The sequence below is a fragment of the Orycteropus afer genome, unplaced genomic scaffold, assembly GCF_000298275.1.
Source record: "Orycteropus afer afer isolate SDZICR_OR568_19922 unplaced genomic scaffold, OryAfe1.0 scaffold00035, whole genome shotgun sequence".
NCBI classification, from domain to species: domain Eukaryota; kingdom Metazoa; phylum Chordata; class Mammalia; order Tubulidentata; family Orycteropodidae; genus Orycteropus; species Orycteropus afer.
The window spans coordinates 5453990-5471455 of NW_006921622.1; the positions used below are offsets into that span (position 1 = coordinate 5453990).

The following is a 17466-nucleotide window of genomic DNA, read 5'->3' on the forward strand; positions in this document are numbered from 1 at the left end:
ATAAAAGATGTTTTAATAGGTCCTGTGAGGAATTTAGGATATGCAGCATGCATCATGATTTGAGTTTATGACTGTGTTCTACCACATGTAGATAAGATTGAGACCACGTAATTTGCACCCTTGATAAGTGCCTATTTGAAATTATAGCTATAATAGTAACTCTTGTTCAAAGCTTCACCTTTAACAATATTAAATTTGAAAGGACTATGTGGGAAGTGTCTTGGTCTATAACAAAATAACGAATTCTGTGTAAGTCCTAAAAATGCAAATTATCTTAAAATAGTAAATTAAATATAAGTTCTAAGCTCTTAACTTATTGAATATGGATCCCATTGGTATTTACTCTTAATAAACTATTAAACTAACTTAACATGGATGATGTAGTAAGTGACAGTTTGAAACTCTGATGGGGCATGCACATCACTTGTACAAGTAAGTTTAAAGCTCTGTTTAGCATATTTACTAGCTTAGAACATGGTAAAATTTACAGCAGGGAACTAAAATTTAATGGTAGTTGTGGAACATGAATCCTCCCTTCCTATGGAATATGATTAAATACTTTCATTTGGTTTTAAACTTCTAACATACCTGTCAAGGCTTGAGGCATGATAATGAAATGGCCATTCAGAAAGATTTCTTTCTTAATTAGGTCTTAGCAAGTAAGTCAACATTGAAAACAAAAAGTGTATCAAAGTGGAGCATAGAATGTTTGATGTTTTGAGTTGAACCATTTATTGTTTTGAAGAACATCTTTTAAAAAAAAATTTGCCGACCTTTATCTCCACTGAAATTAGTACCACAATGAAATAAATGGGTAGCTCATATATGTAGTACAATATCTGTCTGTGTAACAGATAATGAAGGGGGAGGGGAGAATTAAAAACATAGTGAAACTGAAAAGAGTCACTTTGAATCCAAAGAGAAAGATTCCATTTATGAGGGTCCCCATGTCTGAATAAGGAGCTCTAGTGTCACAGGGGTTGAAGTATTAAGCTGTTAACCACATGATGGGCTGTTTGACTCTACTAGCTGCTCCACTTGAGAAGGATGTGGCAGTGTGCTTCCATAAAGATTTGCAGTCTTGGAAATCTTGTGAGATAGTTGTCCTCTGTCCTCTAGGTTTGCTGTGAGTTGGAATTGACTCAGTATCAGTGGGTTTTTATTTCTGAATGTTATTTTTCCTTTCAAACATGCTGCATTAGAATTTTTATGTGATAATGAGAGGATGCAATAAAAAAGTTTGACTGCAGTGTGTCTGATGGCTTCTAAGGAGGACTTGTTCATAAATTTTATAGAGTGAATCATCCATCCATCGAGAGAATTATTTTGTACCTTGCTTAGTACTCAGTAAATATTGGTTGACTAATTGACAGTACTGAGTTCCATGCTATGGCTTAGGTACTGCTATCAACGCCTGAAAAATCTTCTCTCTATATCCTCTCTATTTTCTTCACTACATAGTAAAACCTATCAAATTTTTAGATTGTGTCTCATTGGTCGTGACATGAAACAAAATGATGAAGGCTCTTTAACTTCGCAAAGGATCCTCTTGCTTGAATTAAAGTTTTCTTGCTTGAATTAAATTATTAGTAAACAGAATCATATGAGCTTCCAAGTTCTTTGCTGAGGGCAGAACAGTGAAGGGATTAAGAAAATAAATTCACTATAGTTTTCTTTTACCTGAGAAAACAGTTTTCAAGAAAACATTTTCTTGGTTTGGTGTTTGAAATGTTAAGGAAAATGGGTAGTAATACTTGACATTGTAACTTTGAGTCAGAATGTGGACATCCACAGGTTAATAAGAAACACTACATACACACACACAGAGAGAACTGACTCTGTGTCAGAAAATGTGCAAGGCATTAAGTGTCCTTAGGGACTTCAGAGTCTTATGGGGCAGAGTGACTGGGAACTTCCATGAAGAAGAGTGATACTGCCCATAATTGTGTGAATAAGCATGTATTTTTCACTTGTTTTGGTAGTATGCTTATGTTCCATTTATTTAGACATCTTTATTAAGGGGCTTTAGTGGTATAGTGGATAAGGCATTTAACTGCTAACCAGAAGGTTTGCTGTTCAAACCCACTAGCTGCTCTGTGGAAAGGAGATGGGGCAATCTACTGCTGTAAAGATTTACAGCCTCAGAAACCCAACGGGGGTCTCTAAGAGTCAGAATCGACTCAATGGCAGTGTTATTTTTTTTTTTTTCCTTTCAGTAGCATGTTTTGAAATTACTAATTCGTGTTGCTGCCCTGAACCTTTTCTTTAGGAGAGAATATAAAAACTGACAAAAGAAACACTTAGTATTTTCTAGGGTTGTTTACTTGGAGGAAAGAAAAGTTGTGAAAATTATATTTAATATCAGAGTAATTGGATGTATTTTAAATTATAGATAAACTGCTAGAGACAGGTAAATAGAATATTTGTTTCACTCAGATAAGTTTTTCAACAGGTGCGGTTCTGGTATCATTTGTGTCAGCATTCATATCTCTCAGTTTTTACAAGAACATCACTAGATGGAAAGTTGCAAAAGCAAGGTGATTTAATTGGATCCTCCAAATCTCAGTGGACCCAAGCAAACATCGATCTCTACATAAAGACTGGGGAATCTACTCTGCCTTTTCAGGTAAGCACATAAGAAAGTAATACAATTCAGCTAAAGAGGCCTATTTGATGTTAATTGTTTCAGAAAGTAAAATAACACACATACTCCTTAAGTTTATTTGGCATGAATAAAGCAACTGCATTCATAATCAGGGATGAGTAGAGAAGTTATTTTGACTAAGTGCTTAAGACTTATCTTTGGAAAAGTAGCAAAAGGGAAGGTAAGTTAAGAACATATGTGAGAGGAGAGTAATTTAACAGGAAAAAAAAATTTTTCATATGAAGTAGTGAAAAACTATGACTTGCACTGCATTCACCTTTTTAATTCTTTTGCCTCGTTTTTTACTGTCCATTAAGATTAATGATTTTATCAATTTTTATGTTATTGTCTTGGTTACTTAAAAGCAACTGTAGCTTTTCAAATGAGTGTCCCTCCTGGACATGGTTTACTACTGGATGAGGTTTGAAAGGCATACTTTCAGAAATGAGATTTGATGGTGTAGTGTGGTGGAAAACATACTGGCTTTGGTGTCAGGTGGTCTGAGTTCAAGTCACTGCTGGCTCACTGGTTGGTAAGTGACTGTGCAACTAATACATTTGCGCCTCAGATTCCTAATTGGTGAAAATCACAGTGATGATAAATGCAAATATTTCAGGGGCGTCTGGGTATTAAAGAGATGAAAGCTAAAATGGTGGCCAGGAAAATGAACTCTAGAGCCTGGGCTTCAAACCAAAGGGTACAATCATAGGGAACTTACTTAAATGCTCTGTGCTTCTGAATATTTGTCTATAAAATAAAGGAGGTGATAATTGAGGCTTTAGGGGCACATGATAAGGACTACTGGTAGCATCATGCCTAAGGCATTTGACTGCTAACCAGAAAGTTGGCAGTTCACATCCACCAGCCACTAGGCAGAAGGAAAATGAGGCAATCTACTTCCATAAAGCTTTACTGCCTCGAAACCTGATGGGGATCACTATGAGTCGGAATTGACTGAATGGCAGTGGGCTTGTTTGTTTGTTTGTGTTTTAGGGACCCATGATAAATCACATACCACCTGTGGGCCTAATATATGAATCAATAAAATAACTCACTGACATAGAGTTGATTCTGACTCATAACGACACCCATTGGGTATAAAAGGCTACAAATCTTCATGGAAACAAACTGGCTCATCTTTCTTCCACAGAGTAGTTGATGGGCTCAAATCACTGAGCTTTTGATTAGTAACTGGAAGTCAAATAGATAGAGGGTAAACTACTTTGTAGAAAATGTTTTTAGAATCTGCAGCCATATATTTTAAATATCCTTCCCCTGGGGATATTTACCTAGAGAACAACTGACTCTAGTGGAGAAATGCAGGTCTCCCACTGGGAGAGACTTTTACCACTTGGCTAGAGATAAGTTCAGAATGCTTGCCTTTTATTGGTTTGCTAGTTCCCAAAAGTAAGGGCTTGGGAGGGAGACAGGATTAGTTGAGTACCCATCCCCTCCTTTATTCTTCCAAACTCACTAATCAGATAAATCCTCCTCTTGCAAGGGAAAGAGGTAACTAACAGCAGTGCCACTGTAAGAACTTTCCTTCCCATGTGAACATATGAGGAATTAGGCATAAGTAACAACTCCTATTATTGTTATCTCCTTCATAGAGTGATTGTGAGTATTACATGTGTTTAGACATGCAAAGCACATAGAAGAGAACGTAGTTTAGAATAAATACATAAAAGCTAAAATTTATCACTATGGTTATTATTTGGACATTCTCTGACACTAGGCTCAAAACTCACTCCCATAATGTTAATTTAAACTCATAGCAACCCCTGTTGGGTTTCCAAGGCTTTACATCTTTATAGAAGCAAGCTGCCTCATCTTCCTTCTGTGGAGCAGCTTGTAGGTTTGAACCACCAAACTTCTGGTTAACAGCCAATGCCTTGAACACTACACCATCAGAACTCCTTAAAACACTCAATAAATGTTAGCATCCTTTTTAATTATAAAAGAGACTCTCTTCCACTTCTTAACTCAGTGAAGGCCTCCAAACTCCCTTGATTCTCAAGGATCCCTTACCATATTTACAATTCTAGACTCATATATAATAAACAAAGACACCATAAATCTAGTTGCTGATAATCGGAAAGCATTTGACATAAAGGCCTCTCATGGAAATATTTCAGTGTCAGTTTTCACTCAGTATGTTGGGATAGACAAAAATCAGAAAACAACTGATGTCTTGCTCATGTATTTAAGTTCTATATAAACTAGTTTACCTTTGGTTAAAATGAAACTTACAAAACAGATCTTCCAGTTTATTGTTGTTTCATATATCAAGAAGAAAACAAAATGCCCTTTGTTAGAACTATTTGTTGTTGTTGTTGTTTTGTGCCGTCAAGTCGGACTCGACTCATAGTGATCCCTCCTTGGGTTTCCAAGACAGTATCACTACAGAAGTAGATTGCCCCATCTTCCTTCCGAGGAGTGGCTGGTGGGTTTGAACTTGCCAGCCTTCTGGTTAGCAGTCAAGTGCCTTAGGCACTATGCTACCAGAGCTCCCGTTAGAATTATTTAGTTGAGAATTATTATTAAATTGAAGCAGAGTTGCTGACATATCACACCATTACTGAAAAGTTCCATCACAGTGTAATTTTTCTCCTTTATATTTCTTTTATATGTTTATGTTTTCCTTTGCTTTATAGTACAAATTGAGGCTACTACTAATTATCTGAGGGCATATTAACCAGTTTCTTGATTGACCAGTGGACTGGTTGGATTTTGTAATGTGACAGTGACAAATATATGATGATTTCTTGCATAAACTGCTCAGTTGCTTTCCTCTCTCCCCCTATCTGCCTCAGTGTCCCAGCAACAAGTTTTGGCACTTAATTCTTTCTGGTTAGGGAGTCAGCTTCTCTTTAAACATGAAATCCTTTTAGGAAAGTACCTTATTTATCTATTGCTGCTACAACAGAAAACCCACAAAAAGGTGGTTTTAAAGAAAAGAAATGTTTTTGGCCTCATACTTCGGGAGACCAAAAGTCCAAAAGTCCATTTTAAGATCAAGATCTCGGCTTTGTTGATCACTTCCTTGTCAGTAGCCCCAGACTATTCTTGGTTCCCGTTTTCCCGATGTTCCTTGGCTTGTAGATTGTCTTCACATGCTGCCTGTCTTCCCCAGTGTGAGTGTTTCTGTGTCCATTTAGCTCTTTTTGTAACTCAGAAGTGATTAGGTTAAGGACCCAACCCACACTAGTATGACACTGGCATGAATGAACTGATTGATTGAATTATTTTAATTATTCAATGTAATTGCATTACCATTTACATTAGATTACATTATGGAAGAGCAACTAAACTAATGTTTGGCTAAACGACTGGGAACCATAGCCTAGCCAAGTAGAGACATAAAATTAACTATCACAGAAGGATTCTGGATCCTTTTTGGGCTTTCACCAGCTGCCATGGATTCAGTTCCAACTCATGGTGACCCCAGGTATGTCACAGTAAAACTATGCTCCATAGGGTTTTCAATGGCTGATTTTTGGAAATAGATTATCAGGCTTTTCTTTTGAGCTACCTCTGGGTGAAATTAACCCTCCACCTTTTCATTTAGTAGTTTTAAGAGTTTGCACCACCAGGGTCTCCTTATTGTTGTTGTTGTTATGTGCTGTCGAGTTGGACCTGACTCATAGCGACCCCTCCTTGGGTTTCCGAGGTGCTATCACCATGGAAGCAGATTGCCCAAACTTCCTTCCAAGGAGTGGCTGGTGGGTTTGAACCACCAGCCTTCTGGTTAGTAGTCAAGTCCCTTAGGCACTACGCTACCAGAGCTCCCAGGGTCTCCTTTGTTGTTGTTGTTGTTGTTATGTGCCGTCGAGTCAGCCCCGACTCATAGCGACCCCTCCTTGGGTTTCCGAGGCAGTATCCTTAGCCATGTTTAATTCACCTTGAGAAAATAAGTCTGTGCCTCCTCCTCCTTAATTCTCTTATTTGAAAGTTGGCTATAGTATATGTTTGTTTTACAAACTACAGATAAATAAAAAGAAAAATTTCCTCAAGTGTCATCCTCAAGAAGACCATTACAGATCCAGAAGAATTTCTCTTCTCCAAAATTCAGAAAATTAAAATTTTGAAAGCAATAAGTTTTTAAAAAATCATTTTAGAGGTAAAACTTAACCTGTTCTGGTGTGATATGAAGAGCTTTGGTAGTTCATTTACTGATAGTTTGGATGGTAGAATGCTGTTCCACATCTCCCTGACAGTGTTATATAGTGTATGCTATGTGTGTTAACACTCTCCACTCTGGACTTTTCCAAATTTCAAAAATCATCTGGCCCCGAGGGTTTTAGACTACGAATTGTGAACCTGGGTTAAGATTCTGTTGTAAATCAGTCCAGATTATATACACACATACACACACACTATTATTTAATAAATTGATATTATATGTATTTATTATCAAATATTTCAAAAGTATAGAAAGCAGGGGTAAGAAAATACACATGTATTCACACCTCAGACTTAACTAATGTTAATTTTTTTGTACTTATTTATAGATGCAGCCTTGTTCTTCATACCACTTTCCCATTCATTTCTTGTCCTCTGCAGGAAAAAAAAAAAAAAAATGGTGCTATTGTTCTGTTTTTTTAACTATGGTTTCTCTGAGTGTAGTTTTAAAAGTATGAATATATGCATGAGGAATTTGGCTAGGTGCTTCATCTTTTATCAACATAAATGGGAAAGATGTTATATTACAAAGAGTTAACCTAGCTTTTAATTATTCAAATGTTTTAAATTTATCTTCTTCAAAACAGGCTAAGATTTAGGCACCTTAAATTTAGTGATCTGATCATTTATGGGTGACCTTACTCATTGCCTAGCCATCAATTCAATTTGAAAAAACTCTGAACATATTTATACAAAGTAATCCAATCCAATCCAAATATTGGAAGAGAGAAAGTTATTGGACTAGATGACCTCTGTGTTCTCTTTTGGCCTACAAAGTCTGAGTCATTGTGATCCTGTCCTCTTGATGTCAGTTGCAGATATCACAACAGAGTGTCATTTGTTTTGATCCCTACTGTTTTCACAAATTCTTAGAGTATACCTTATTTCCTAGAAATAAGTCACTCTTTTTACTTAGGTAGAAAGTGATAGAGTTGCTATTTTTCTATTAAGAATAGCAAATTAACTTTTCAGTATCCCTTCCATTTTCGGTGAGGTTTTGTTGGAAGAGTAGGAGTCATATAATTAACAGCATTCTTTTTAACGTGTTTTAATTTAGTCTGTTTATCTGTTTTGTTTTGTTTTTTTTTTTTTACCAAATATATTCATTTAATATGTGATTTCCTTCTATCTAACTGTTGTTCTCAATTTTAATGTATAAAAATGGTACTTTCTCTGAGTCCTGTCCATTGATTTCAAATTAATCTATTTTCTTTGAGCTTCCTCTTAAAACATAATTGTGCCATATTGAAGATTTCTTCTTAAAATGACCCTTTTGCTAAATTTTCCACAATGATTGTTACCATGTTCATACTTTATCAGAATCAGTGGTATAAATCAATAACAATTTCACAATATTATTTGAAGAGTCACTGAAGGGTAAGATTTATAATGCAAAAGAGCTGGGTTAGTGTGTTTAAGATTGCTGTGTCCATGGCCTTCTAAATGTAGGGCTTCATTAAATCTTGTTTCACCAGGTCGTCTTGCTCTGCAGCATCTGCTACGGACCAATTACGTTTTTCTTTTGTTGTATGCAATGTAGCATGATCATCAATGGCTCAGATGACATGTTTTTCTTAGCTATATGACTTTCAACCACTTACTTCATGTCTATAAGCTTTAATTTCTTCTGCTGTAAACTGAGAGTGAAAATAGCACAGTCTTCACAGGGTTAACACAAGTGAATGTGCCTAGCATGTAGTAAGCTCTCAGTAAAAATTTGCTGTTGCTTTTATTATTGATATCAGTTTTTTTCTTCCAAAATGAACTAATCATTTTTATTTTTAAATTTGAATGATTTTAATTAGTGGTATAATTATAATCTTTCATTACATGGTCCTAAATTACTTGGTAATTAATTGTTTAGAAGGGAACATTCTCTGGAGAAGGATGTCATGCTTGTTAAAGTGGAGAGTCAATGAAAAATGGGAAGGCCCTCAACAAGATGGATTGGCACAGTGGCTGCAGCAATAGGCTCAGGTAAAGTAGGAATCATGAGGTTGGCACAGGACCAGGAAATGTTTCGTTCTGTTGTACATAAGGTCGCTGTGAGTCAGAGACAACTCAATGGCACATAACAACAACAAGAACAAAATTAATTGCATTAAAGTAAGGAAGAAGAAGCACTACTCACAATAGCAAAAAGATGGAAACAACATAAATGCCCATTAACTGAGTAACGGATCAACAAAGTATGGTACATACACATGATGGAATACTATTAAATCAAACAGAACTTGCTGCCATCGAGTTGGATCTGACTCATAGCGACCCCTCCTTGTGTTTGCGAGGCAGCAAGGTGGTATCACTATGGAAGTAGATTGCCCAATCTTCCTTCTGAGGAGTGGCTGGTGGGTTTGACCTACCAACCTTCTGGTTAGCAGTCAAATGCCTTAGGCACTAGAAATTTACATAATATTGCTTTTCTTCCCATAGTCTTTGTAAACTCCATGGTGGAATTTGCCCTGAGCAACTAAGTAGCTCCTGATTGTTCAAGTTATCCACCTGCTTTATTTCTGTTGGTGCAGCATGACGCAATCTTCTGGGAAGTTCACTCTCTCTCAGGTGTATAGAATTCTGATGTTGGGATTGGTTAGTTTGACCATTCTGCCAGGCTCAGAAGGAACCCTTCTAGAGGCAGAAGAAATTTCTCACTGCTGGCTGAGAGATATGAGAGACACACACTGCTGAGAGAGACACTGAGAGACATGCACTGTTGTGAGAGACACTGAGAGACACCAAGACATACACTGCTGGGAGAAAGACTATTGGCTGAGAGATGGCAGGCTGGGAGAGACTGAGCGTGTTCCTGAGCCTTGTTGCTCTCTAATAAACTCCATAATCTATGAGTTCTGTGTGGCCACTGCAGCAAATTTTTGAACCCAGCAGAGAGGTAGTGGGTGCTGCTGGAGGAATGGTTGATGTCAGGGTTGTTGAAGGGCTGGAGGGAGGTAGCATGTCTGGCCTTGCAGGAATAGGCCTTGGGCCACTGATGGTGGTTCTGTCTTCCTCTTGTGGGGTTAGAGGAGGTCAGAAGATGCAGCCTCCCTGCCCCTTTGACAACTATACAAGGTTAAAGAACAGTGATGAATGTAGGAAACATCTCACAGCATGGGTGAACTTAGAGGACATTGTTGTTGTTGTTGTTGTTTGCCGTCGAGTCGACCCCGACTCATAGCAACCCCTCCTTGGGTTTCCGAGGCAGTATCACTACGGAAGTAGGATTGCCCAACCTTCCTTCCGAGGAGTGGCTGGTGGGTTTGAACCGCCAGCCTTCTGGTGAGCAGTCAAGTGCCTTAGGCACTATGCTACCAGAGCTCATTATGCTGAGTGAAATTAGTCAATCATAAAAGGACAAATACTATATTGGACAACTATTGTAAAAAGTCAAGAAAAGGGTTTCACAAAGAAAGAAATATTCTTTGATGGTTACCAGGGGTGGGGTGGGGCGAGAAAATCACCAACTAGATGGTAGGCACACATTAACTTGAGTGAAGAGAATAAAATAAGTAATTATAAAAAAATATTAAAAAATAAGGAAACAGATACAGATTGCCTAGCATCTTTTTTATTTGGTGTAGAAGTTGATTTTTTGTATCTACATTTTAATGCAAATATCTAAAATAATCTGGTGATTCTCTTTGGTCAAAGTGATATCACCATATCTTAAAGGCTATATTCCATAGATTCACTTCAACTCACACCTGGACCCATCTAGTCCAGTCATAGAATAAGAGCATGTGCCTTTCTGGGGCCACAGAGAAATGTCCTAAATGTTCTATCTTTTCTCCAGTTTTTCCTTGAATATTGCAGACCTTCATAAATTGGTGACAAATACTGATTTAATCAGTCTGAAGGATTAAGTACCTGTATTTTAATAGACTACAATGTTAAACGTGTTGGATAATGGAAGTAATGAAAATTCTTTCCAAGCTGTCCAAAAATAAATTCCAATAACTTAATGGTGTAGGAGCTCTGGTAGCATAGTGCCTAAGGCACTTGACTGCTAACCAGAAGGCTGGTGGTTCAAACCATCAGCCACTCTTTGGAAGGAAGATGGGGCAATCTACCTTGATACTGCCTTGGAAACCCAAGGAGGGGTCGCTATGAGTCGGGGCCAACTTGACGGCACATAACAACAACAACAACAATGGTGTTAAGCATAGTAGTATATTTCTAAATAACCATGCTTGCATAAATTTCAGTTCTGTTATATTTCCCAGGTAGACACTACAGACACCAGCTCTAATCAGAACTTTTAAAAATTATGGAAATTATACACATCTCATTATAAAACATAAAAAGTTGCAGACAAAGCAGTAGTTTGTCTTAACCACTCTAACCTCTCATCACAGTTTTTATCTTGTAACTATTGACACAAGTTTATTTTTACTTTTGTTCTCTTTTGTATTTATTTAATATAGGAATCTAAATGAGTGTGTTTTTTTAATCAAGTAACATCATACTATAAATTTTTTTCTGTAGTTTAATTTTTTCTCAAAACACGTGTTGAAGTTTTGTCATATTAGTATATAAAAATATTATTTTTAACTCTTGCATAGTATTCTGTAGTATATATCACCATTTACTTATTGATGAACATTTAAATGGTCCCAAGAATTTGCTATCATAACTAGCAATGATACATTTCTGCAGAGTAAATATGAAAAATGGGCTTAAATATGTTGTTGTTGCTGTTAGATGCTGTCGAGTCATCTCCGACTCATAGTGACCCTATGTAGAACAGAATGAAACACTGCTAGGTCCTGTGCCAGCCTCATGATCCTTGCTATACCTGAGTCCATTGTTGCAGCCACTGTATCAATCCAGCTCATTGAGTGTAGTCCCCTTTTTCATTGACCCTCCACTTTACTAAGCATGTTATCCTTCTCCAGAGAATGGTCCCTTTTGACAACATGACCAAAGTAGGTGAGACGAAATCTAGCCATTCTCGCTTCCAGGGAGCATTCTGGCTGCACTCCTTACAGGACAGATTTGTTAGTTCTGTTAGCAGTCCACATTTCTTTCAGTATTCCTTGCCAGCATCATGACTCAAAAGCATCAGCTCTTCTTCGGTCTTCCTTATTCATTGTCCAGCCCTCACATGTTTATGAGGCAACTGAAAATACCATGGTGTGGGTTAGGTGCATCTTAGTCTTCAAGGGACATCTTTGCTGTTCAGCATTTGAAAGAGGTCTTTTGCAGCAGTTTCAAACAGATTAAATATGTAGTCTATGCTATTTTTCTTTTTAGTGGAGCCCATCAAGTTGCTCTTCAAATGTCTGTAGCATTTCACACAATTGATCTTTCTATCCACTTTTCCATTAATGTGTTGTCCTCTTAAACCCCTATACTCTTATTATACCGAAAGCATTCACTTTCACATCTCCATTCTTTTGCTTGAACTGTTACCTCAATTCCTCGAAGTAATTAAATCTTAGGTAGTAATTATAACTAAGATTTAATATTATGCCATCACCATTCTTTTCCCAAACCCTCAGACAGCACTCCTGGCAGAAATAATAAAGTTTTTTTTTTTTTTTTTTTAATGCTCCTGGTATTTTATACATGTCTTTTTTATAGCACTTTTTATGTATGTTAGTTGCTGATGTATCGTATTGACTAAATTATAAGATCCTTGAATTTAGAGATCTTTCCTAATAAAATGGAAACTTATTTAGTAGCTGGGTTATAGACTGATTTGTCCTCCTTTGTATCCTTAAGGATCCAGACATAATTAATTAATTAATTAATCGCTAAGACTATAGAATTACAGCATAATAATGTGAGTGATTAACAAGAAAGAAAACAAATTATATTAGTCATTATTCATAGCATTAGAATAAATCAAATTTACATAGATGCCTTAAGAGTGCTTTCTATATGCATATTATTAACCACTGAGTGTGGTTATTGATTGTGCACTTTACTTCACTGTGTTTCTGTGCATGTATACATAATATATGTTGTTGTTGTTGTTGTTATGTGCTGTTGAGTCGAGGTATTTAAATATTCTGATATGGAAATGAATTGTTGCTACAAGCAGATCCATTACCAATGAATTCATATCTCAACTAAATTGAGTTGTAAACCACACAGATAATTACCTCAAAGAGCTAATTCTAAATGCATATGACTCTTAATGACTCCAATGGGAAAGCAGCCTTTCAGTAGTGATGAATGTTACAACTTTTAATTGAAACAAGGTTATCTAAGATATTAAGGTGACGTAAATTGCTGTCAAACCAGTTATGACTTTATAAATTTATAATTAGAATGTTCCAGTCCCAGCAGTTTTCTAAAATTTGTTTGGAAGATAGGACAGATGTAAATGAGTTTCTTTACACAAAGAAGTGTGATTGTAAGACATTTACTTTTATGGAAATCTTTTTATCATTTTATCTTCCTGTAACTACAGTTAATTTTAGAAGCTACTGTTTTATCATCAAATGCGACAGTTGCTCTAGATGACATCAGTATATCCCAGGAATGTGAAATTTCATATAAGTCACTTCCAGGTACCAGCACACAAAACAAAGGTAAGTTTTTCTTAGGATTGTTCTACTTTCAGACATCACAACCTTTAGTGCTTATTGATTAAAAAAATATATAAAACATATTAAAGTTCCTCTGGTGGCGTAGTGCCTAAGGCCCTTGACTGCTAACCCAAAGGCTGTCAATTCAAACCCACCAGCCACTTCTCAGAAGGAAGGTTGGGCAATCTACTTCCATAGTGATACTGTCTCAAAAATCCAAGGTGGGGTTGCTATGAGTCAGATCTGACTCGACAGCAGCTGATAGGTTTCAGAGTTCTTCTGTTACATAGCTCTTTAATGCCTAAATTTGGGATGCAGATTTAACACATGTCCTTGAAACCTAAAACATATTTTTATAGGTAAAAAATATATATCATGGCCTATGTCTTAGGCCTCTCATCCGATAATATGGAAGAGATTCTACTCTAGTGGTTAACATAGTTACATTCAAATTTTTAATTATAAGAATTATTAATAAATGTAACTATTGTACATATTTTTAAAACTCCATGTAATAAGATTCATATCTGAGAATAACCCAGGAGTTCAAAAACTCATTAAGTTTGGAAAAGTGACTCTAAAACCAGCCAAAATTTAATACTTGACTCTAACAATCTGTGTTTACATTTAATGCATAATTATTTTAAGTAACAGATGGAGTTTAGCTAATTCTTTGATTAAATAGTAGACAGGAAGGTAGTCCTAAAAAATGATTCCCAAAAAGTGAAATGGGTATTTTAACAATCTAAATACTTATTAGGTTCTGCAGCAACATTGAAACCACGTGCATCATACTTATACTTACCTGTCACTCTAACACTAATGTTTCTCTCTGACAATCCGACCCACAGGTCTCAATTAATGTTAAAAGTGTTGCCTGAAAACTGTCACACTGTGTTTTCTTATTCTCTGTACATAAAATGTTTGCATGTAAAAATGAGGCAAATTATATATCCTGAAGTTACATTTCCTTAAATAATACATTTAGTGAGTGAAAACTGGCCAAATGCATTTATCAAGGATGATGTGGAGGGAAATTACTCTGGATTGAGAATTGTGTTAAAGAGCTTTTAATTAAACAACCTTTATTCAATACAGCTTTCATTTATGATATTACATAATTCTGTGTGATAATTTTATATTGCCTTAATGTGTATTTATTTTGTGTGGAATATGTGCCCTGCATTTATACTAACCCCTTCTAAGCTATATGTATGTGGTTATGATATATATTGAAGAATACAAAACAGTAGATTAAATGATTTACGAGTTTTTAGGGTTAACCAGTATTACCTTATTTCTGATATTTAATTAAATATTTTTTTCTTCTAATCAAATACTGTATCACCAGAATTGGAATAGTAGAAGGCATTAAAGGTGACATTGAAAAAAATGTAACTAGATATAAAAGTGTGGTTAAAGGCTTTAAATTATCACTAAAATTAACCTTAGCAGAAATCTCCAACCACTTGATCACTTATTGAGAATCCTTTTCATAAATTAACTTAAAATTCATTTATGGGTGCTTCATCTGATCACCAGTTCAGTTGGTTAGAGCTTAATTTTAATGAGGGCAAAGCTACATGTATTATTCTTGGCTTTACAAAATGGAAAGAAAAACAACTTCTCTTAATTTTAAAGTTTGTCTAATAGCCAATTATAAGATCTCCTTTATGGAATACATAAAATTACTACTGAGCAGAAATTTAGGAAGGTAGACTGACTGAAAGGAAAGTTGCAATATGTGTCATGATGTCAGTAATTTATATTGGTTGGGCAGAGTGACAAGAGGTTTTCCCAGAATGTATGCTTAAATTAAGGTCCCTGAGTTTCACTAACTGTTAGCACCTGACTGCTAACCCAAGGGTTGATGGTTCAAACCTACACAGTAACACTGTGGAAAAAGGCTTGGCAAATTGCTTCTGTAAACATTACAAAAAAAAAAAAAAGCCTCACTCCCCTTGAGTCAATTCTGACTCATAGTGACCCGCATTGGGTTTCCAAGGCAATAAATCTTTATGGAAGTAGATTGTCCCGTCTTCCTTCCACAGAGTGGCTGGTGGGTTAGAACTATCAACCTTTTGGTTAGCAGTCAAATGCCTTAGGCACTGGAGAAGTTCTACTCTATAACACATGTAGTCACAATGAGTTGGAATCATCTTGACAGCAACAAGATGCTTGAATTAAAGCTATTGAAGAATCCATTGATATTGACATGGCTACAAGATCCCAGAGCAGTCTTTAGTGTAGTAGTCTTAAATTTACTTCTGATGGACAATACCGATGTTTCTTCCTGATACAGACTTTTATTAAGATCTAATTTTCATGAATATATTAAAAAAAAAAAAACTAGTGTTTATAAAACAATTATGTGTTCTATTTATTTTTTGAAGAGGAAAACAATGTTTTATCATCTTGGTCTCTCTTAATTTTCAAGCTGGATTTGTGGCATATGAAGATGCAGACAGTAGTTCTTCTAGCAAGATCTGTGATTTTACATCTAACCGCCCTAATAGAGCAAATGAAGCCAGTTGTGGTGAGTGAACATACTGACTCATTTTGCTAAAATATATGTGTACCTATTGCTCTGGTGGTGTAGTGGGTAAGGCATTTGTTTGTTAACTAGAAGGCCAAAGGATCTAACTCACCAGCTGCTCTGTGGGAGGAAGATGAGGCAATCTACTTCTATAAAGATTTATAGCCTTGGAAACTCAATGGTGTCATCATGAGTCATAATCAACTCAATGACAGTTTGTTTGTTTTTTTGTTTGTTTTGGTATTTTCTCTTTTATAATGTAAAATCCATACAACTCAAGTGAATATTGTTTGTTTAATAAAGATAATCAGAATTGAGATTTCTACACAATTAAAAGGACTTGCAGTTAAAGGAAACCAGATTAACTTAATACTGGTGGTCAGTGGATAAAGATACTTCGTTAACTTTCATTTTTGTTATGCTGGAATTTAACTTGAAATAAGTACAAGCTAGAAAGCAAAAGACAGGAACAAGAATTGATTAAACATGTTCTCTTATGCTTTTGATTTTACAAGAATACTTTGTATTATTAGTCTAAATAATTACCATTCCACTAGAATGTATGGCAGAGGACTGTATAATACTTATGCATGCTTTTCTTTCAAACTATATATACCAATAAATAATTGGTCATAAAATTATACATCATGGCTAATTGTATCTATTCTTTAATCTTTGAGAGTCTTTTCTCAGTTCCTCCTTTTGAAGATGAAATATCTCTTTTCCAAGGTATACATACTGAATGATATCTATATGATTTTAAAGTCATTTTATTATCCTTGGAAAAGAAAAGAAAGGAAGGAATGTCAGTGGATAATGCTTTGTAAAGGAATTTAATCAGCTGTGCTATTAAAGAAAGTGAAAAAGGCAAGAGAAATTACAAGAATATCACATTTTCTTGATAAGCCATACCTAAAGTGAAACACAAGGTTGTTTTCAGTTAAGGCAATGGAAGGATATGGCATATTCATGAATTGTGATGTAGCACCAGTTAGAAGCTCTGTCAGCAATCTGTACAGGGCATGAATCGGAATGATGAGAAAAGTCAAAAGCATCATTGTGTTCTGAGAATTTTGCAAAGCAGCCATGCTATGACTCACCAAAAACCTTTACTGAGCATCTACTCTCTACCAAGAGCTTCAGTAAAGAGTAAAGTGAGATCCTTATCCTCAATCAATTTTGTCTATTAGATAAAATATATTTTATTTTAGTATATTTTATTATTTAGTAGCCTTGTATTGTAATTAAAGCTAGAACAGAAGTATCATCAAGATTCAGTTATAACTCTAGAGGGTTTGAAAAGGTATTCCATAGAATGTAAGTAATTGCTAAGTAGGAATTTCTTACTTATTTTTTTTTTTTTTTTTATTTTGCTTGATTAGAAGAATATCTGTTAAAAGTTCTGCTAGGGATTAACAGTTCTACCTCTGATGTACATTAAGACCATTATCAAATGTATATATGGTTTAAGTATATATATATATATATACACACATACACACACACACACATAACACATACACACACTTTTTTTAACCACCAAAACAAATCTAAGATATAGGCATCATTAT

At 35.6% G+C, this 17466-nt stretch overlaps 1 protein-coding gene across 1 annotated transcript in view; it reads left to right on the plus strand.

Annotated features, from left to right (window-relative positions):
* MALRD1 (MAM and LDL receptor class A domain containing 1) overlaps positions 1–17466 on the plus strand; it is a 1363654-nt gene that overhangs the window by 213589 nt on the left and 1132599 nt on the right. The window contains exons 13-14 of the mRNA XM_007936352.1: positions 2453–2626; positions 13242–13362. Of these exons, the coding sequence (XP_007934543.1) occupies positions 2453–2626; positions 13242–13362 (295 nt within the window). The remainder of the gene's footprint in view (positions 1–2452; positions 2627–13241; positions 13363–17466) is intronic.